This window comes from Dermochelys coriacea, chromosome 2 (assembly GCF_009764565.3).
Source record: "Dermochelys coriacea isolate rDerCor1 chromosome 2, rDerCor1.pri.v4, whole genome shotgun sequence".
NCBI classification, from domain to species: domain Eukaryota; kingdom Metazoa; phylum Chordata; order Testudines; family Dermochelyidae; genus Dermochelys; species Dermochelys coriacea.
In genome coordinates this window covers 251,845,060-251,867,341 of record NC_050069.1, presented here as the reverse complement: position 1 = coordinate 251,867,341, position 22,282 = coordinate 251,845,060, and the positions used below count along the sequence as shown (strand labels likewise).

Below are 22,282 nucleotides of genomic sequence, written 5' to 3'. Positions count from 1 at the left end.
CACTAGCGAAGTCAGAACAAACTAAAATTTCTTACAGACAATGACTTGTTTATACTGCTCTATATATTATAAACTGAAATGAAAGTACAATACATATTCCAATTGATTTATTTTATAATTATATGGCAAAAAAGGAGAAACGAAGCAATTTTTCAGTAATAGTGTGTTGTGACACTTTTGTATTTTTAGGTCTGATTTTGTAAAGCAAATAGTTTTTAAGTAAGGTGAAACTTGGGGGTACGCAAGACAAATCAGAGTCCTGAAAGGGTATATAGTCTGGAAAGGTTGAGAGCCACTGGTCTAGATAATACTTAGTCCTACCTTCAGTGGAGGGGACGGGACTAGAAGACTTCTTAAGGTCCCTTCCAGTCGTATAATTCTGTGATTGTGATTATTGAGAAAATATTGATTGCTTTTCCTTTCATTTTTCTGAATTATATAAAACATGGGAAAAGATTAATGGTTCCTAATGCCATAGCTAAGAAAATAGGGTATATATAGTCTTCTCTATGAACTATGCTCTGGATTTCTCTTACTCTGAAACCTTACTTGTTTTGTATGTCTTCCATGCTCCACCTCCATCAATGTTGATGGAAAGCACATGTATGCAATATTTAATACTGACATTTAAGTCCTAATCCTGCAAATGCAGGTGTGCTTAATGATAAGCATGTAAGTAGTTTCAATTTAAATGAATGGGATTACTCACAGTAAAGTTAAGCGTGAGCATAATTTGGGCCTTAGAAGTGGCAAGATCTGACACATGGAACCATCTGACCACTTTCCTTTCAGTAGAATGCCTCTCTTCTTATATGAAATTGAAATAAAAATATCTGTCAAAATACGATTTGATGCATTTAGAATTCTAAGCCTTTCTGTGGAATCAAAAACAGAGTTTTTCAAACACTTAAGTAGTTGATTATATTGTACTAAGTTCTGAGTTGGCTATTCTAAAACAGTAGAGTCAAAAACTACATTTCCTGACGTTTAATTTACACTGATACATGCATCTGGTACATTATTAGAAGGAAACTCCCATTTTTATGTATTGTTTAAAAAAATATAAACAAATTCAAAAGAATCTTTTTTGTTTGTTGTGCTTTTCATTTTAAAGAATCCAATACATTTTGTTGGGGTAACTCCAGTCCCAGCTAATTTAATGTAGTCTTCTTTAAGTTTCTTTTAAATTTTTTTATTAACACATCCTTTTACTTCACATGGAAGATTTCTTTCTAGATTTTGTAACTGGGGGGATGGGGGCAGCTAATGTAATCTCAGAACTTTAATGACTCATCTAGCCTGCATTGAATTTTACAAGGGCAAGACGATGACAGAATTCCTGTGTAATCAAACAATTTTCCTAATAGCATTTTCTTTCAGACTTATTCCAATCTGCAGGACCTTCCTTTACAAACTGGATATTAAAAGGTCCTTTGTTTAGTATCTAGAGACAAAGCTCTTTGGAAGGTCCATTAAGTTCTTTGTTGCTTTTGACACCTGCCCATGAAGACTGTGTTTCAGCAAGAAATACCTTGAAAGCACTGTCTGTGCATTTCTTCTACTTATTTTTCAAGTGCTATAATTTTAAGTGGCAAAGTGTATTCCTCCTTGTGGTAGCTTTGGTGACTTGCTTTAGGCTAGTTCTCCTGTAAAAGTATAACACATTCTTCCATTTGTTTATTACATATATTTGGGTGGGGTTACTAAGTCATTTCAAATATTTGTACCCAGATTTGGGAGTAGGAGGGATGTGATCAGGGTGATATTTGTGGGTGCAGTAGGTAAAGGTAAGGTTAAAGATGTAAAGGTACTGTTTGACTTGATATTTCTGACTGGTTATTTTCTGGTTTGGGGGAGCTGCTGATGTGTCCTTTATATTTTTTAAATTGTCAGAGGTGCCTGGTTCCCAGGATAAGTGTTTTCCCCAGCTTCCTCATTTTGTTATATAAATATATTAAAATGTCAGATTTTTGTGTTTACCTGTACTCTCATCCTCTTGGACCATCTGATATTGAAATGGTCTTATCTCTTTTGACAAAAATTAAGTAATTTTAAATAAATAGTATGAATATATTACTATATAAAATATTTTGGTGAGAAGATTGGAGTTATACAATTTCAAGACTAAATATAATTGATTTTTTTTTATATTAGGTCAGTATCTGGTGTCTGTGAAAAATATGTTTGGTGTGGGGGAGGGAGGAAGGGAGAAGAAAAAATGGGGAATGTTCTTAAAAAAACAATTTTTCTAATCTAAAATTGGAGCTGTCAGCCTGAGATATATACTCAGTCTTAGAATATGGGACAGGTGATATGATGCTTAATGTAAAAATGTTTAAAAATCTTATACATTTTATATATATTTTAAGTGCTCAGGTACCTTGATAAGCACAGTATAAATACTTAAAATTAACTCTTATTTTTAATAAATGATCTTACAGAAGGAAATTATTTTGTGCTGAAGTGATTACTTTTAGCCTCCCTGAGTTAGCATATAATTTTTTTATACATTAGAGATATTCCTGTGATCTGCAGAAGGGGAACCACTTTTCAGTAAACTAATTCTGGTGGTGATTTATGGCCACATCTCAATTGCTAATCACGTCTTTAAGGTGTTTAGCAATGAGAACAATGTAGCGTTATTTAGGGGGGAAAATAATTTAACCTGACACACTATTACAGGATTTCTTTAGAAATTTGCTTTGAAGAATTGCCTTTCCTTTGCATGGTTTCATTTAGTGAACTAGTTTATATTAAATAGAAATGTTTCTGTCATCTAGGTCATCACTAATTTAGTGAAAATGTTGAAATCTAGAGACACAAGGAGAAATTTCTGTCCACCAAATCACTGGCTGTCAGAACAAGAAAACATTAAAGCAGATAAGGTAACAATAATGTTTCTTCACACAACATTTTAGATGTTTACCTTGAGTTTCCCTATCTTGTCTGTATTTTATCAAATATATTTAAACTCCCAAATACAAGGAATCAGATTTTCTTGGAAGAAAGAAATGACCTGCAGTATGTACTAGTAACAGCTAGTGCAAGACTAAATTATATGATGTTTTAATACATAGTCAGATATTTGTTATGCGGTATGAGAATTATTTTTTGAGTGTGGCATCAATATTGCACAGGAATTAACTTAGTTTAAAATCTAGACATACGTTGCTGTTCTCTGAAACATTTCTCATTAGTCTTGCAAATAATCAGAAGATGTTACATGTAGTCATATTATCAATTTGTAAAGTGGACCCTACTTACAGTGACCCCGGATGTAGTAATGTTCTATTTATAGTGAAAGGAGAATGCAAATCCCAAATTGTTTCGATACATTAGAGTGGGCAAATTACAATTGGGTCATACTGAGCCTCTTCTCACTATAAGGAATATACATTATGGCAAGAATTACTTCACTGAAAGAGGATTTCTCTGAATTGTAGTGGAAGCAGTCAGGCTTTGCTTTTGAAATAAAAATGTTCTTATGTTGTCATCCTAGAAGAGAACATAAGAATGGCCATACTGGGTCAGACCAAAGGTCCATTTAGCCCAGTATCCTCTCTTCCGACAGTGGACAGTGCCACGTGCCCCAGAGGGAATGAACAGAACAGGCAATCATCAAGTGATCCATCCCCTGTCGCCCATTTCCAGCTTCTGGTAAACAGAGGCTAGGTACACCATCCCTGCCCATCCTGGCTAATAGCCATTGATGGACCTATTCTCCTTGAACTTATCTTGTTCTTTTTTGAATCCTGTTATGGTCTTGCCCTCTACAACATCCTCTGGAAAGGAGTTCCACAGGTTGGCTGTTTGTTGTGTGAAAAGAGAGAGACTTTATTTCCTTTAAAGTTAAAGCAAAATCATGCCTGTTGTTTCTGAAGAGTGTGTATGTGTGTTGGAGGTGGAATACTAATATACCAGTCAGAAAGTTTGCTCAAGCATAACTGGAACAGTTGAAGGCTTGGATCTAAGAAACAAGCCAAGTTTGAAGTAAACTGGTCCAACAGTTTTCACTGTATAACTCTTAGCAGCTGGTAGTATTGCTCGTGCACAATAAAAAATTCTTTTTATTTTATGTGATCTAAACACTTGAAACTTCCCAAAGTTTGAGATAATCTAAATATCTGGAATGGTCCAGTTCTTCATGCTTGCTTGCTTTTATTTATTTATGTATTTATTTATTTAAGATCTTGTGCCTAGATATTTCACAGAAATGCTGAAAGGAATGAGTTTTCATTTGACACTTAAAAAAAACAAACTATATCTGAAGAATGTGTGTTAAGTACTGTAATTTACTGTATGTGATATACAGTAATTGGTAGTGTGAATTATACTGTATATTGTATTTCACCAGTGTTTTACAACCATACTTCAAGTCATAACCACGATGAGGCAGAGTTAAGGCTTACCTTTCACCCTATCATGTTCTGATTTTTGATTTCTTGATTTCTCTATCTTAAAATTGCATTCACTCTAGTTTTAGCTGAATATAATTTTAATAACAATTTAGATTTTCCAACACAACTGCTTGGACTCAGCATACTATTTAAGCATGTATTTATTTGCATCTTTAATAGTAAATGTTTAACTACAAGGTTTATTAACTTATTAGGTTACACAGCTTTATGTGCCATCAGCCAGACACGTTTGGAGAGTCAGAAGAATGGGAAGAATAGGACCACTGCAATCTACTTTGGATGGTAAGATATTGTGTCTACATCACTTTTGCCTTAGGAACTAGAGCAATCTCAATTTGTCTCTCATAGGTGGTGGTTATACTAAGGAAATGTAGGTTTTCAAAATTCAGTTGAATAGTTCATGCTAACCATAATAGTTCCTAATAGCAACGTAGTCTCTAAGTTGTAATTTGTTCTCAGTACCCTAATTTATTTAAAATGTGACTGACTGTGATGTAGAGTTAGATTATTTTCATATTTTTTTAAAATATATATAAAGTAACATTTCTTCCTGATTGGAAGAAGCAGCTTCCCCTAAGCCTCCTGCTGCCATTCCTCCTGATATCAATGATGATAGGGTGAAGAAATGATTAGGCTTGGGGGGGGGGTGTACATAATATAAATATAATACATATAAATTGGACTGTTGTATAATATATAAAAGCATTTCATTATACTCTTATGTTCTATGATGGAAAATACATGTTTTAAAAAGCTACCCATTAATATATAAATATAACAAATGAGCTTTATTTGCCATAATATGTAAATGTGAGGGAGAAACTTCACTGCATAATCAGCTGCTTTTCAAACTTGTGTATCTTCACTCCACTTCTTTTAGGATATAATTTTGTTTAAGGTGAAGATTTGAGAAAGGAATGGAAGATAGGGCCCTTAAACTTGAGGGAAGTTGGGAATATTGGGCACGAGAGGAGGACAGAGCAGGGGAAGTGGAGAATAGCTGTTAGCTTCTTCCCCCCCCCGCATCACAGTCTCCTCACTTCAGCCTATCAGCACAGAAGAGAGAATATACAGAGTAAAAACTGTGGAAAGCACTCTGATACCATGAGTGTCCATTAGTTCCTACTGCAGAACCTGCTGAGGCTGCTGTTTGTGTCTGCTCCTGCCAGCTTGAATTTCTCAGACCCTTGGGATTTCTTTCTTCCCCAAGTTCATGTCGCTAGGGAAAATGGGAGAAAGGGTGCATAACACATACTGCCCTCAGAGGGAATAAGAATCACATTTCTGCAGTTCTGGGTTTGAGAAATTCTGTGGGAGGGAGGTATGACCTCAGCGTAACATTGTGGAATACAGACTGTCATTTCTGTTTAGTTGTCTGCCTCAAGCGTCATCCATGTTGTACAGGAGGTACTATATATGCCTCCAGGTGTTAACCTGGGTCCTGAGAACGGTGGGGGGCACTTCCAACTCCTCGAGGGCCCCCCACCCCCAGGGAAACTCTTGTAAATCCAATAAAAGGACTGTTTGAAGTGCTTCAGAGTGGGTAAACCTTTGAAGCAGAAGCTCAAGTTGGCCAAGAATATCAAGTGCCAGGACTCAGTGCTAGCACTGCCTGAGTTGGCACAAACTCAGTTTTTCCCATGCCTTCAGTAAGCCCAGCAGGCTGCTTCACGTATAGACAACATCACCACTGAAGCCTAGGGTTCTGCCAAACGTATTCTGCTCCAGGCATTTGGGTCACTAGTGCTTCATTTTGGTGATATTGAGCTCTGGCTCATTGGACAAGGTAAAGCTTCCAGGTGAGAGACCAAGGGAGGAGGTTTCAAGACAGCCTCGACTCATGCACCCCATTCAAAGTTTCTAACTTCATATACCTCCATATTGAGACCTTGAGATATTGCCCTCCTGAATTCATGCACTCAAAGGAGAGGAAGACTTCAGCATCAGGATATATTTGGCAATCGGCCCAGATTGCTCCTGGCCTTTTGTGGATATGTCTACACTGTAATATAAGCCCAAGTGGGGTTAATGGGACTCAAGTCGGCTGACCCTGGATTAGAGAACACACACGGCTTTAGCATCTACACTGATTATTAGCCCTAGATTAGGAATTTTCTAACCCAGGCTTGATCCTGGGGCTCTGGCATCCACACTGCAGTACACAGACCCAAGTCAAACCAACCATATCCCAGACTCCTTAGCCCCCACCAAAATGTGGCCACTCTATAGCCCTTTGTGGTGCACTGTGGGAAAACTTGACTGTCCATCCTGACATTATAGGAAGTTTGAACAGCTTGCCAACACAGCCTGCTGAGCAGTCATTTTGATTAGTGCATTTCCAGCTACCGGAGGCAGCAACATGGAGGAGGAACCGTTAGAAGAACTTCTGTTGCTTGCGTTTTCACTCCTGTGTCAGGGAATGGGCGGAGCTTCCGTAAGAAACAGGCAGACATTTCGGCAGCATTTTGTGATCCGTCAAAGGCACCTGACATAGTTTATGATGGAGATGAAGGGGAACCCAAGAATGGCAGACTTGAATTGGCTGATTCTTCTCATTAACTCTTGGTATAGCTGCTGATGCCCCGTATGTAGACAGGTGCTTCTGGACCAGGGCCACAAGCACAGTCTGGTGGGATCACATGGTCATTCAGACTTTGGATGACCAGCAGTGGGTCAGAACTTTCACGTGAAGACAGCTATGTTTCTGGAGTTTTTGAGCAGCTAATCCAAACTCTCCAACATAAAGACACATGGATGAGGCCACCCTTCCTGGGCCAGAAGCAGATTGCTGTAGCCGTCTGGAAGCTGGCTACCCCACACTGCTACAGGTCCATTGTCAACCGGTTTGGTGTTGGAAAATCAACTCTGGGTAAAGTGGTGATGGCGGTGGTTTCTGAGGCAGTCACATGGTTTGACCCAAAATGGGGGGCATAAAATATTCCTGAAGTAATTTCTGGCTTTCAGAGAATGGGGTTTCCAAACTGTGCCGTGTTGCCTGATTCTATAAATGGTTACTGATTCTATTAATATTTTCCAGTTAATACTAATTTAAAGAGCTGGGGTTGATGAGTTCTAGTCCCAGAATCAGGCACAACAGAATTCAGGTTATCAAGTTCAATATCTAGTTGGGAACCCTGAAGTGCACAGAGATGACACTCTCACTGAGGGCAAAGCAAAGGTTTAAGCAGTTTTATTAGTACAATAAATAGAGAGACAAATGCTCCAAACCACATAAAAATATAGCAGTAATATAATGTTAAAGGTAATCTCTTGTACCATTCCTCGCATATACTCACACCCTTTCTGGGGATCTGGTGGTAAAAGACAAGTTGTCATCTACCCTGTCATGCCAAATGAGTTTGATGGTCCAAATTCTACCCCTTACGTGATGGTCTGGCCTGTTATAGGGCCTGACAGTTGCCATGACTATTCATACAAATGCCCAGCCTCCTTTGTCCATATCCAAGTTCCTCACCCTACTAATGTTGCAGTGTCTTCGTTCTATAGCTTCTTTTATTAATGATTTCAACTTATCATACATGTCAGTTTGTTGCCATGGCAAGTTCATGGTTAAGCATCTGCCAGTGTTTCTATAGTAAAATATCCAAGCCTAGCATCAGTTCAGTGTTCCTTTGGTTATCATATATTATTTTGTACAAACTCCCCCTTAATCACAATGTTCCCAGATCCCCAGAATTCATGGCCACTATTGAGCCACTAAATTATGCTACGGTTCATAAGCCTCAAAGCCTTATGCAAATTGCTTAAGCTAACAGGATAGGCCTGTAGGTTTCTTATATTACTGCTAAATAAAATGCAAAGCTAGCTTTATGGACTATAGTTGGGACCATTGATGGGACTCGTGTGCCCATAGATTGCCCTCCTCAAGGGGCACATGAGTACATAAACTGCAAAGGATACTACCACATTCATATGAAGGCCCTTGTGGACCGCAGAGTGTGATTTATGAACACCTGTGTGGGTTGCACTGGGAAAGTTCATGATGCCAAAGTTTTTTGCTGATCAGGAGTCTACATTTATGGACAGGCTGGGACACTATTCCTACCAAATGACATTGTCATAAACGGAGTTACTGTCCCCACCATTATTCTGGGGAGCTGCATATTTGCTTTTGCTATGGCTTCTGAAACTACGCTGATTTCAGAGGCCCTTGGCAAAAGGTGGTTTAATTACACTCTCAGCAGGTGCAGAATTGTTGCTGAAAATGCTTTTGACAGATTGAAATCCCATTGGAAATGTTAACAGACCCATTTGGATTCCAGTGTCATCAGTAGTGTCAACATTGCTATGCTCTTCACAATCTTTGTGAAACCAGAAGTGCGCCATTTCCCCCCAAATGGAATCTTTGACCGTGAGGAGCCACCAAATTGTTACCCTCAATGGAGTTGGATGTACTCAGGCAACAGAAGTCATGGGTGCTTTGTGCTCCCATATTATGAACTTGCGTGGCCCAATGGAAGAGAAGGAATAGTACCTTTATGAACTTGCTTGTTTGTGGCAGCAGTATGGGGACTCATTGATTGTGCGGAAAGTACTAATGAATGACATGATCACTTATGAAATGGGGGGTTAGGAATTATTCGCAGTATGGAATGATGTAAGAGAGTGATGGAAATGTGAATTGCTATAGATATCTGTATTGAGGATAATATTGTCATGCTAATTCCTAATCGTTCATGATAATTTGTTTACCTTTATTATTTTGATTCATGATGTGAAGCAGTGATAGCAGTAAACTATCTTGATGAAATAAACTTTATTTATAAACATGTATTAGAAAAGTACAACCTTCACCCATTTCTGGGGAGGCCAGCTGCCATTACCACACCAAAACATCAGTAACAACAGAATCTTACAGGAAAAAAACATAAAAACAAAGTACATGAACAAGTGTGAACAGTAAAAAGAAAAGGAGTACTTGTGGCACCTTAGAGACTAACAAATTTATTTGAGCATAAGTGGGCTAAACCCCACTTCATCAGATGCATGCAGTGGAAAATACAGTAGGAAGATAGATATAGATATAGATACACACACAGAGACATGGAAAAAATAGGTGTTGCCATACCAACTATAACGAGAGTAATTAGTTAAGGTGAGCTATTGTCAGCAGGAGAAAAAATACCTTTTGTAGTGATGATCAGGATGGCCCATTTCCAACAGTTGACAAGAAGGTGTGAGTAACAGCAGGTGGAAAAATAAGAATGGGGAAATAGTTTTATTTTGTGTAATGACCCATCCACTGCCAGTCTGTATTCAAGCCTAATTTAATGGTGTCCAGTTTGCGAATTAGTTCCAATTCAGCAGTTTCTCGTTGGAGTCTGTTTTTGAAGTTTTGTTGTTGTAGTATTGCGACTTTTAGGTCTGTAATCAAGTGACCAGGGAGATTGAAATGTTCTCTGACTGGTTTTTGAATGTTATAATTCTTGATGTCTGATTTGTGCTCATTTATTCTTTTACATAGAGACTGTCCAGTTTGGCCAGTGTACATGGCAGAGGGGCATTGCTGGCACAAGATGGCAGAAACAGCTGAATTGGAATTAATTTGCAAACTGGACACCATTAAATTAGGCTTGAATAAAGACTGGGAGTGGATGGGTCATTACACAAAGTAAAACTATTTCCCCATGCTTATTTTTCCGCCTGCTGTTACTCACACCTTTTTGTCAACTATTGGAAGTGTGCCATCCTGATTATCACTACAAAGTTTTTTTTTCTCCTGCGGATAATAGCTCACCTTAACTGATTACTCTAGTTATAATTGGTATGGCAAAACTCATTTTTTCATGTTCTCTGTGTGTGTGTCTATCTGTCTGTCTGTCTTCCTACTGTATTTTCCAGTGCATGCATACGATGAAGTGGGTTTTAGCCCATGAAAGCTTATGCTCAAATAAATGTGTTAGTCTCTAAGGTGCCACAAGTACTCCTCGTTCTTTTTGCTGATACAGACTAATATGGCTACTACTCTGAAGTGTGAACAGTGAAACCAAGTACAAGATGCAAACTCCCTACTGTGGCATGTCCTCTGGCCACCTGTTCTCCTTTTCCTTCTTTCCCCCTTTGCTGTGCAAGTGGAACTGTGGGAGGGAGTTGGAGGCATCCATAATGGAAGGGGGTCAATATGGAGGGCTACATGGGCAAGGTTGCCCTGCCCAGCCACTCATGGGGCCTGATTGCCTGGACCACCCAGCCATTGAGGCTTCCAAGCTGCTTCTGGACCATAGCACAGGTACCACACCAGGACTTAGAATGTGGTGTGTGTGATGCAGCAGGAGCTGCTGCTCTTGCAGTCGTTAGTGATATCAGTCACTCGGACAGCTTTTTCTGCTGAGCTCTGTCCTATCTTAGCTGCCATTCCTGTTCCAGGATCTATGAAGCAGGCACTTGATCCCATGCTAAAACTCAGTCCTCTGTCCTGCAGCCAGCCTGAGCCTTTCCTCTTGCCTCTCAGCAGGCCCTTCCTCTTACCACAAATCCCGCTGTCTTTGGTACTGGCCCTGCTTGTTGGCCCTCTCTAGCACTTCAACCATAAGATCATCACAAAATGTTCCTTCTTCTTTGAGTCATTGCACATGGCCATTCCAATGTAGGTATGTGCACACCCCAAGCACAGTTGCCAGAAATCTTTCCTTCAGTGGTGTCCGTTGGTTGGCTCTGGTGCCTTCAGGTGCCGCACACTCATAGCACTGGTATAAAGGGGCCAGCTAACCCCACGTCCCCTCAGTTCCTTCTTACTGCTTGTGACTGTCTTTGGAACTTCCTCTTGCTCTTGCAAGTTCTCTGTGGACTGTATTGCTGTTTATATATAATTTTCAGAGATTGTCGTTCCTATTTCGTTAGTTATTCTCTTCAGATTAGCGGAGTTTCCTCTGCTCCCAGTACTGAGCCATGCCTCGGTAACCAGGCTACAAGCCTTGTTGCAACAAGGCTATGCCCCTGAGTAACCTGCACTCCTGTTGCCTGAAGTATTTGGGGAAAGCTCACCTAGGGGATCGCTGCAAAATTTGAAGAGATATCAAACCCTATACCAAAAAGTACTGGGAAGCTAGGCTGAAGTCCTTGTTGATAGAGGCACTGCCGTGACTTTTCTCGGAGCCATGCTGGTTGGACTTGGCACTGAGGCATCTGCGGGGAGCACGCCTGCCACCATCAAGGAGTCTCGGCACCATTTGCTGTTGCTGGTGCTGAGCAAGAAGAGAAAGAAGTTGCTGGCCAAGAGGGGATGTTCCCCAACCCCGAGGACACCTAGGCATTGAGACCAATGCAGAGTGCGACCTAGGTCAGGCCACTCCCTGGTTCTGGCATCCCAACAGTCAGTGCCATTGACTCTGGCCCTGATGCAGGCACTGTTAAGTCCAATACCAGTCAATTTGTCAGCATTGGAGGGTCAGCATGGTGCCAGCACTGTTGCAATGCCATCCACTCCTGAGGCTTTCACTGCAGCCAGGGACCTTTTCTGACTATTGGTGCTGCCCTGACCAGTGGTACAAGGGTCGGTGCCAGTGGACAGAAGGGAGAATGTCGCCATCAGTTACTGTTCAGTACCGTGGTGCCATTTAAAGGGAAGCCGGCCATGATGGCCCTGTCCTGGTCCTCTCCTCCTTGGCACTGATCGCCGGCACCAGTGGGATCCACTCTGGTGTGGTCGTAGGGCAGAGATCCCTCGTCATTGGAGTTAGATGTATTCCTCCTGTGCCAGAAGTCAATCTCAGCACACCTCCTGTCGGCCCTACCCAGTGGTGGACCCAAGCCAGGTGTTGCCTTTGAGCACTTGGCTCCCTGGCCACTGGCTGGTGCCTATGCAGTGGCCATTTTGGAACTCATGGACTGTTTTCCCTCCATGCAGAGACACAGTCAAGGCATTCCTACTCAATGACAGTCCCTGATCCAAACTCTGGTACAGAGGCTGCCACGTTCCAGGAGCTGGTACTCCAGGACCCATCCAGTGTGGAAGTTGAGGAGGAGTGCCTTCAGCTGATGCTGGCCTCCTCCTTCTCCTCTTCTGATGAAGCTGTGTTGGGGATGGTCGCATCACTTTCTGATGATGTCTTAAGATGCACCAGGAGCCGTTTAAAAGAGTATCTGAAAATGTGGGCATATAGGTGAAGATGGTAGAGGACTCCTCCCATACTTTGGTCAACATCCTGACCACAACGGGCCGGTCAAGAGTTGCATTATCTCTCAAGGAGGCCATTATGGACCCAATAAAAAGGCCATCATGGACCCTGTGGCAAATCCCCTCTTCTCTCCCACCACAGCCATGAGGACTGAAACAAAGTACTCTGTAGTAGCTCAGTTCTTGTATATGCATCCTTCCCTACCCGGGATCCCGGTGGTTGTTGTGGCCAATGAATGGGAATGACAGAGTTTGCAAGGGGCAACTTTCAAAGCGAAGGACTCAAAAAATCTGGACCTTTTTAGTAGAAAGGTCTACTCAATTGTGGGGGATGCAGCTCAGGATCGCTAACCAGCAGGCGCTCCTGAGCAGATATGATTTCAACATGTGGGACTCCATGTGAAAGTTTAAGGATCTTAAGTTTAAGATCTTGCCTAAGGCTGCAGGGCCACATGGCCTCATGTATTTATGTGGTCCAGTGTGCAAGAGTACACCTCAGGCCTCTCTAGATGTGGCTGGCCTCAGTATACACTCTAAACTGCCAACATCTGAACTCAGTTGTCATGGTTCCTCCCCCGGTTCTCACCTCCATTGACTGGTGGCTAGATCTGCTGGTGGTTTTGCGCAGGCGTCCCGTTTTCTTGGCCCCAACCATCTGTTTCTCCCGTCTCTGACGTATCTGTGCTAGGCTGGGGAGTTCACCTGGGGCCCTTGAGGACCCCAGACCTTTGGTCTCATGAAGAACTCTCTCTGCACATCGACATCAGGGAGCTCTGGGCAATCCATCTGGCATGTTGGACGTTCCTACCTCATCTTGTGGGCAAGAATGTCTTGTTTCTCACAGAAAACACAGTGGCTATATCAGCAAACAGGGAGAGGCTCGTTATCCCCCTCCTCTTCATCCCCATGTCAATAGGCAGTTTGGCTGTAGGAATTTTGCATAGCTCATTCAATTCACCTCAAGGCCTCCTTCCTGCCAAGAGCGCAGATTGGGCTGGCGGATTGCCTCAGCAGGTCTTTCTCCGATCACCATGAGCAGTCCCTTCAACCGGATTTAGTGAAGAACATTTTCCAGAAGTGGGGGACTCCACAGGTAGACCTGTTCGTGACCCAGTACAACAGGAAGTGTCATCAGCTCTGCTCCCTGCAGGACCACAGCCTGGGGTTGGTTATGGACATCTTCCTACTTTCGTGGAAGGGTCACCTATACTATGCATTCCCTCCTATTTCATCCATATACAAGGTCCTGCTACAGATCAAATAAGATTGAGTGCAGGTCATCCTGATAGTCTTGGCATGGCCCTCCCCCGGCATTGGTTCGCCACCCTGCTCGACCTCTCTGTGGCGACCCCCAGTTCCCTCTGCACCCAGACCTAATCTCTCTGGACCACAGTCATCTGCTTCACCCAAACCTTGGCTTCTCCACCTGATGGCCTGGAAGCTCCATGGCTGAATCTGGGAGTGCAGGCCTGTTTGAAGCAGGTTTGACGGATCCTGTTAGGTAATAGGAAACCCTCTAACAGGGCCACTTACCTCACTAAGTGGAAGTGGTTCGCTCGCTGGGATGACCAGATAGAGGTCTTGCCAACAAGGTCATCGCTGCAGCTCATTCTGGACTACTTACTACACCTGAGGCAGCGGAGTTTGGTCATCTAGTTGATCAAAGTTTACCTTGCAGTGATACTGGCTTCCCCCCCTCAGATTGATATTCTCACATGAGACGTCCGTGTTTCTTTAAGGGCCTAGAGAGGATGTACCCCCAAGTATGAGAGCCCGTCCCTCCTTGGTATCTCAATCTGGTCTTATCAAAGCTTATGGGCTCACCATTAGAGCTGCTAGTGTCATGTTCCACCTCTCCTGGAAAGTGGCCTTCTTAGTGGCCAGCATTTCTTCTAGGAGGGTTTCAGAGATCCGTGCCCTCACTTCGGAACTGCCATACACGGTTTTCATTAAAGATAAGTTGCTATTGCATCTGCAACCCACATTTCCCCAAAAGTGGTTTCCCAGTTCCATAGCAATCAAGCCATCTTCTTGTCCGTTTTCTACCCTCAGCTGCATGCAAACAGGAAAGAGCAGAAGCTTCACTTATTGGCTGTTAGATATGCGCTAGCATTCTACATAAAAAGGAACAAACTGTTCCCAAAGTCCACCCAGCTATTTGAAGCGGTAGCAGACAGGATGAAAGGTCTTCCCATGTCTTCTCAGAGAATTTCCTCTGGGATCATATCATGTGTCCACACATGTTATGAACTAGTGTGTGTTCCACTCCCACCTATCCTAACTCTTCACTCCACAGGGGCACAGGCATCCTCAGCAGCATTTCTGGCACAAAAAGAAAAGGAGTACTTGTGGCACCTTAGAGACTAACAAATTTATTTGAGCATAAGCTTTCGTGAGCTTATGCTCAAATAAATTTGTTAGTCTCTAAGGTGCCACAAGTACTCCTTTTCTTTTTGACTAACACGGCTGCTACTCTGAAACCTGTCATTTCTGGCACAGGTTCCTATTCAGGACATTTGCAAAGCTACAGTGCATACATTCTCTTCTCGTTATGCCATCATCCAACAGGTCAGGGATGATGTCAGTTTTGGTTGAGCTGTGTTACAGTCAGCATGTCTGTGAACTCTGAGCCCACCACCTATTCAGCAACGTGGGTGTCACTTATATTGGAATGGACATGTGCAATCACTCAAAGAAGAAAAAATGGTTACTAACATTTAACTGTTGTTGTTAGAGATGTTGCACATGTCCATTCCAAGAACTGCCCTCCTACCCCACCTATTGGAGTTGGCCGGAAAGAAGGAACAGAGGGTGGCTGGGGTCAACCGATCCCTTTATACTGGCACTATGAGTGCCCAACACCAGAGGTTCCAGAGCCGAACTGACGGATACCATTGAGGGAATAATTTCCAGTGACTGTGCTTGGGGCACACACACACCTTTGTTGGCATGGACATGTGCAACACATCTTGAAGAAGAACAGTTACAGAAGGTTCGTAACCAGTGGTTTTTGGTTTTTTGAACAGTCCATGAATGTGGAGGTACTGCAACCAGTAGAGGTCAAGGGGCCTGGAACAGGACAAGAAACAGAGGGTTATTGTCTCAAATAGCTCACTTGCAGGAGCACAGGAAAAAGCCTTGTGGAATTTCAAGGACATAAAATGATATTTTTACAAACTGAACTTCAATATATTGTGAGAGGGATGCTTCAGACCACAGAAGCTCCCTGGACACAGCTTGGTTAATGCCAGCAAAAGAATTTCAGGCACGATAAGTTAAAAATGCAAAGATGCTTTTTTGATTTTAGAAAATTGAAAAACTACTTGGATTGGGGAGGGAATGCTGCCATCAGTGGCTGTGCTACAAAAGCTTTTTCTATCATTTCAGGCCTTTCACATTTTGGAGGACATAACTGTTATTGTGGTGCCCAACTGGTAAAGGGAGATGTTACTCCAAGCTGCTAGTGCGAAACTTGCAGTTTATGTAACAGAAGTATTCAAATATAGTGACTGAACAGCATATCTGTGAGTGGAGTGGGCTGGTCAGCTACCAAGGTGGCCTTGGAAAATGCACCATTCCCCAAAATGTGACTACCTATCTGGAGTTCCTGCTACAGGAGAAGTTTGCAGCCATCAGTACCCAGGATTGGCTCAGAATTCATGAGGGAATGAACAGGATGCTGTGTTAGCTTCCACATAGCTTAGCCTGCTATGACTGCATGCAAACAGGCAGAACTCCACAGCCTTCCTCCTCTCTGCCATTCTGCCACCCCAGCACATTTCTGGACAAAATTTCAAACCAATTTTATTTGGGACAAATGATTTTGTCCCTGTGGACTACATGGACTACCTCTAACTGAAATGGACTAGATTTGGGAATGGAACACATTTCCACACACCCCACCCCATACAGTTAATTGTTTCAAGGCAGCTTGTTAGACTGCTGAATGTTTACAGAGTGACATACTTGTACACATGGCAATGATAAGTTATTTTTAAGAAACAGGAACGGCCTTACCAAAAATCTGTCTTTCCAGAAAAAGTTCACTTTAAAGGTGTTTACTTTTTGCATTTCCTGGTCGCTATTTTGAACTGCGTCTGGAAGGGAAGGGGGACCCCCAAGGTGCTGGTATACAATCTGCCATTAGCTGACACATGCTGCTAACTGAGGCTTCTCATAACTTATTGGTTCCTGGAACAGAAATCCCTCTCATTACTGCATTAATAAACATTAAAATGGAGTCAGAAACTTATCGGGCTCAGGGGTGCCTTCTGTCTATTCTTGTCTGTTGCAGGCCCAGCAGCAGACTGTTCCTCAAGGGGTGCATCAAACCGCTCCTCCAAGCGTGGACCCAGAATGTGCTGCTGCTGCTCATGTTCCAAAGCCTGCTCTGGACCAGTTTCAGCAACAGAGTGACTTCATGGTCCCCAATTGGTGCCTGCTGCTGGCTCCCATCAGTCTCCATGTTGGATTTAGGGGCCAGCAGGGTACCATCCCGGTCTTCATGCATCACCGTTGGCTCTGTGCTTGGTGCAGTGTCCAGTACTTGGTCAAACTCCTCATTAAATTGGCATAGTTTTAGCAAGTTGCCTGAGGTGCGGTTTTGGTCTCTGGTTTTCAGGTACTTGTTCTAGAGCTCCTTAATCTGCTCCCTACAGTAGGCAGCTGCCAGTTTTTTTGTTATGTGCTAGTATGTGTGGCCATTCCTGCTAGTCTTTCTAAACTCCACAGCTTTGCTGGCTTTGCATCAGAGATTTACCAAAATCCGGCTGTGTTCCCATGCCCACTTTGCAAAAGGCTTCTTATGGTCAGTCTCCATTACAAACGCAGAGGACTCTCTGATGGTATGTTTGGTTATCAGAAGAAAATGGAAGTGTTAAGTGCTGACTCACTGAGCTGCAGCAGTACACCAAGGAGGGTGGTTCTGTTTTCAGTAGAGTAGATTCAAGATGCTTGGAATAGAGAGGAAAAAAGAAGTTGGCCCATGGGATTATAGGATGCTTTTTGGAGGACTCCCAGGATCCAAGTCCTGAGGGGCTCAATCTATGCTGCAAAGCAATAATGCTGAAACCCTGGGTCAAGGCTTGACCCGAGCTCAGGCCCTGCAGCCCTAGAGGGTCTTGGGACCCTGGGTCAGTGTAACGTATGTGTAGACGGAAGGAGTAAGTCTGACGTTAAAGCCCACAGTATTGTGTTAGAAGCATTGCTCTCATTCTCCGCCAGAAGGTAGTGGTGCTTTCAGCACAGTTGGAGCGCTTTTTGTGCCAAAGCAAGCACCATCTCCTGGGAGTCAACTCTCAGTACAGGAAGTTCAGGTCTGTAAACTGGCACATCCTGTTCCAGAAGCTCCAGCTTGGTCTGAGTCAGGTTTTTTTTTCCAAAGCACTTGTGACCAGAAGCGTCAATATTGCTTTCAGCAAAACAGAGTTTCAAGACACAATTAATATGCTTTCGCATCTTAACTCCACTAAATAACTATCAGAAAATACAAAATGCAAAACTTAGGCTAAGCTCTGATAGAAATGACCAAGACAATATTGTACCATGAGTTGTTGTTGCTAGCTTTATACAATGTTTGTGATGCCGTTAGTAACTTTGCTTGTGACCCTCCATCCACCTCCACATTGCCGAGAGAATTTACAGCTGCCTGTATGGGACAGACTGAATATGAGGGTGATGTGGAATACCCCCTCCCCTTTGCAAGTGACCTGTCCAGGTCCAGGATAAGGCACATTTGTGTGCGGAAACCCATGCTGCAGTTGCCTGTGCTGTCATCCTTTTTTAGCTAAATAAAGTGCTTCAGCCTCCTGGGTTGTTAGTCTGGCACCCTTCATGACCACAAAATTCACTGACAAGAAGAAAGGTATGATCAACTTGATTGTGTGAAAACAAGCATATAACAATATACGTATTATCTGTTTAATCCCACTTGACTCCATATGGGATTAAGTCAATTAGTGTGAAAGTACTGCTGAATCACATATGGTAGTGTTTATTTGTGCTTTTTCATTTACTTAAATGGCAGACTCTTGAGTTATAAATGCACTGTGTATTGATGACTCCATCCAATATTTCTTTTTAAAGATGGAAACCTTGATGGAGAAATGCAGATAAAATTGACTAATTGACCAGAATAATTGAACTGTCGAAGTTGGGTAGTGGTTTACCTTTGCTGTACATGCACTTTCTGTTTAAAATGCTTTTAACCCTTAGCTTAAGAGGCAGCATACATTGACTTTAATTAAAAATGTTTACTAAGAAACTAAGTAACCTCAAGGAAGCATTTTATCAAAAATTCCAGGGGCTTGCAATGCTGAGATTTGCCGAAAGTGAATATTCATCAAGTATACTAATATGTGGGGTCATGTCACACTAAATCAGTACCTAAAATAACTCTTAGAAATGATTTGGGGAATTTAAAGTACAGCACCCTTTGATAATGATCATTGATGTGTTGCCCAGCTGCAGAAGGGCAACCAGGCATCACCACCCCATAAGCAGATGCCAAAGGAAGGATTGCAACTGCCAGTGTAATCTCCTTGGCCCTATTAGTTACATGTACTATTTACTTCAGCTTTCCCCCCCGCCCCTACCTCGTCTGCAGACAGGCTGGCCTTGCCTGTGAAGCAGCTTTTTTCTGGCTCTGATAAGTAAGAAAGTGAAAATGTCTGGGGCTTTATTATCTGGTATTCAGTCTGTAGCTTGATGAACCTCCCTCTACACCATCAAGGAGGTAAATAAAGCCCGTAGCATCTTGTGCTGGCTTCCTGTCTCATGCTGCACTTGAATTTGTTTGCTATAATATGAGGCATGTGCCCAGCTAACTTAATTTTCTTGCTGTTAAATTAGATTAAGATGATATACTTTCAATATCCAAAACCCAAATAGTAACTGTTTCTTAAATACCTCCTTATAGGATACATCTAGAAAGTTCCAAAAGAGTTGCACCATGGTTTGAGACTATCTTGGAGTGGGAGCCTTTTCCTTTAACTCCTTATGCTCTTTGGCTATTTTCTCCTTGCTGCTCACTCAAGCAGCTAATGTAGCTTTCTGATGTTCCCTTCACCTTTCCATAGGGACTAAAATTTAATTTGATCACAGGACAAATGTCTTTTTTTGCACTTTCCAAGTTTATTGAAATAAATGAGTTGACTTCATTGGGTTTTGGCTGAGGCACTAGATTGTCATGCCAAAATTGGTGTGTAGGACAAAAACAGAGTCCATGGTTGAAAGCTAAGTATACCAAATTATTGTGGGAAATAGAGCCCTGTGATCAGTGTGATAGGGCCTTTGGGCGCTGCCTTAATGCAAATAATAATTACAGCCTTCCCTTAATTAGCTGATAAGTTTTTAATATTTAAAATTTTATTTTTCTATTGTATTAAACAACATTTAAGAAAGCAGAAAATAACATGATTTTTCTAAAGGAGATTAAAAAACACAGTAGCATATCATTTCTATATATATCTTGTGTGCAGTAAGTTTTAATTGCTCAATTTTCACTTTACCGGAAGAAACTGTAATATTTTAGGAAGGTAAGGCTCATAAGAAGCCAGTATTACATCTGGCTACTTCGCTTGCACTAAACCAGTTGTCTTCATGTATGTAGTTTTTTGATTGAATGCAAATTATGAATTGATTTTTACAAGATAAACACTATTAGAAAAGCAGTTTTTTACTAAAATTGATAAACTCTTTGTTCATATTTTTAAGTGGGTTTGGAGCCAGCACCTCTTTCTGTGTCTGAAGAACGACAACTTGCAATTCTGACCGAGCTACCTTTTGTAGTTCCTTTTGAGGAAAGAGTAAAGGTATTTAATTTTTTTAATTCGTGTATTTTGAGGATTTTACAGTAAACATAATACAGTGGGTTCAACTATGTGGTGTATCAGGCTTCAGATCATCCTATCCAGTGGAGAATCAGGCCATCCTGCTCCTGTGTTTGTCCCCAGTATTTGAATGGCCACTACAATGCAGAAGATGCTGGGCAAGATTTACTATGATGTCTTCTTGCAATTTATTTTCCCTTTTTACAATGTTTTAGAATACTTTTTCCTTACTTAGAAGGGTAGACTATGCTAACATCACTTGAGAAATGGTAACGCTGTATAATAAGCAAGCATAGGCCTAGATTCTGCAATTGGATCTACGTGGGTGGACCTCTACACCAACACTGAACCCTATGCTCAGAGTTTAGCTGATCGCCATATTTGGGGTCAGGAAGAAATTTTCCGCCAGGGCAGATTGGAAGAGGCCCTGGAGGTTTTTCGCCTTCCTCTGTAGTATGGGGCATGGGTCATTTGCTGGAGGATTCTCTGCTCTTTAAAGTCTTTAAAGCACGATTTGAGGACTTCAATAGCTCAAACATAGGTAAGAGGTTTTTCGCAGGAGTGGGTGGGTGAGATTCTGTGGCCTGCGTTGTGCAGGAGGTCGGACTAGATGATCATAATGGTCTCTTCTGACCTTAATATCTATGAAACCCCATTGCAGTTAGTGGAGCTCTAAGTAGATGCACAGTACATCTACCTGGATCTTATTGCAAGATCCTAGATTCTCAGATTCAGTGTATTCATTAAGCCAGTACAATATAAATGAGTCATTTTGTGGAAATAATGCCCAGAAGTTAAGTTTCTGCATTCAATGATAGTTGAACTTAAAGGAACACTTAATTACTGTATAGGAAAAATGTGACTTTCAAGTCCATATATTGTTTATAATTTGATTTTGAATGTATTCTGGATCTTAAGTATGTAATTTTGAGGGCCAAGTTTTTTCAAATCCCACAAGATTTTGTTTTAATGCTACCATTGTGATGTTACCCCTAGAAACAATTTCTGAGCTGCTTCTGTTGGCTCTACAGCATAAGTTAATTAACCGGCTATTCCCAGAATTGTGTTGGAGTCATTGTCCACCAGCACCATCAAGGAAATGAAAAATAGTTTCATGGGGGAAATAAATCAATGTTTACTGAAAGGACAGTGACAAATTTGGTAGAAAAATGTGTATTTTTAGGCTTGTATCAGAGATTGGAAACAGTAAAGAAAAAAAAGGAATTTAAAACATTCATATTGTATGGTGATGTGATAATGCAAATTCTGATAGCTATTTTTTCCAAACCATTCAACATCGTAGTCTGATTATATCCCTTGAGATTATTGTTCAGTGGCTTTCAGTATTTCATCATAACATAATACAATCTGTACAGCTAGGACTTGAGTAATTCAGTCCCAGTTTGTTTGTTGTTCTTCAGGGGCCTCTGTGCATTTCCACTTATGGGATTAGCTCCTTTAGCGTTGTGCTGCGTAACTGTGTAACAAAGCCATGTCTCCTAAGGGTGCCAGAATGCTCTCTCATTTAGATGATCAGCTCTGTCCATATAAGGGAGTATCACCCCATCCCCTTGAGCACCCCAGTTTCTTCTCTAACACTGCTGAAAGCTAAATGGAACTACTTCTTGTGTCTGTGAGCTAATTAGCCTAATCTCTCTTCTATAATTAATTAGTTAGAGTTACGCATAGTATAATTAGAGTAATGGAGTCTACTTTCCTTGGTTTATCCCGAGGTTATGTTGGGTCCAGACCGATTCAAAAGTTGTGCATCCTGCTCGGCAATCTTTCCAGAGACAGATGCACATGTTTGGTGCTTAGTGTTCCTGGGAAAGGCTCACCGAGTCTGCCAATACCCAATTTGCCATGCCTTTACTCCTTGGTTGAGGAAGGACAGACAG

The 22,282-nt window shown here is 41.8% G+C and overlaps 1 protein-coding gene across 1 annotated transcript in view; it reads left to right on the top strand.

The window, feature by feature from the left end:
- Window positions 1-22,282, top strand: part of UBE3C (ubiquitin protein ligase E3C) — a 183,000-nt gene that overhangs the window by 90,586 nt on the left and 70,132 nt on the right. Inside the window, 3 exon segments of the mRNA XM_038389495.2 lie at window positions 2,781-2,885; window positions 4,613-4,700; window positions 20,269-20,366. Of these exon segments, the coding sequence (XP_038245423.2) occupies window positions 2,781-2,885; window positions 4,613-4,700; window positions 20,269-20,366 (291 nt within the window).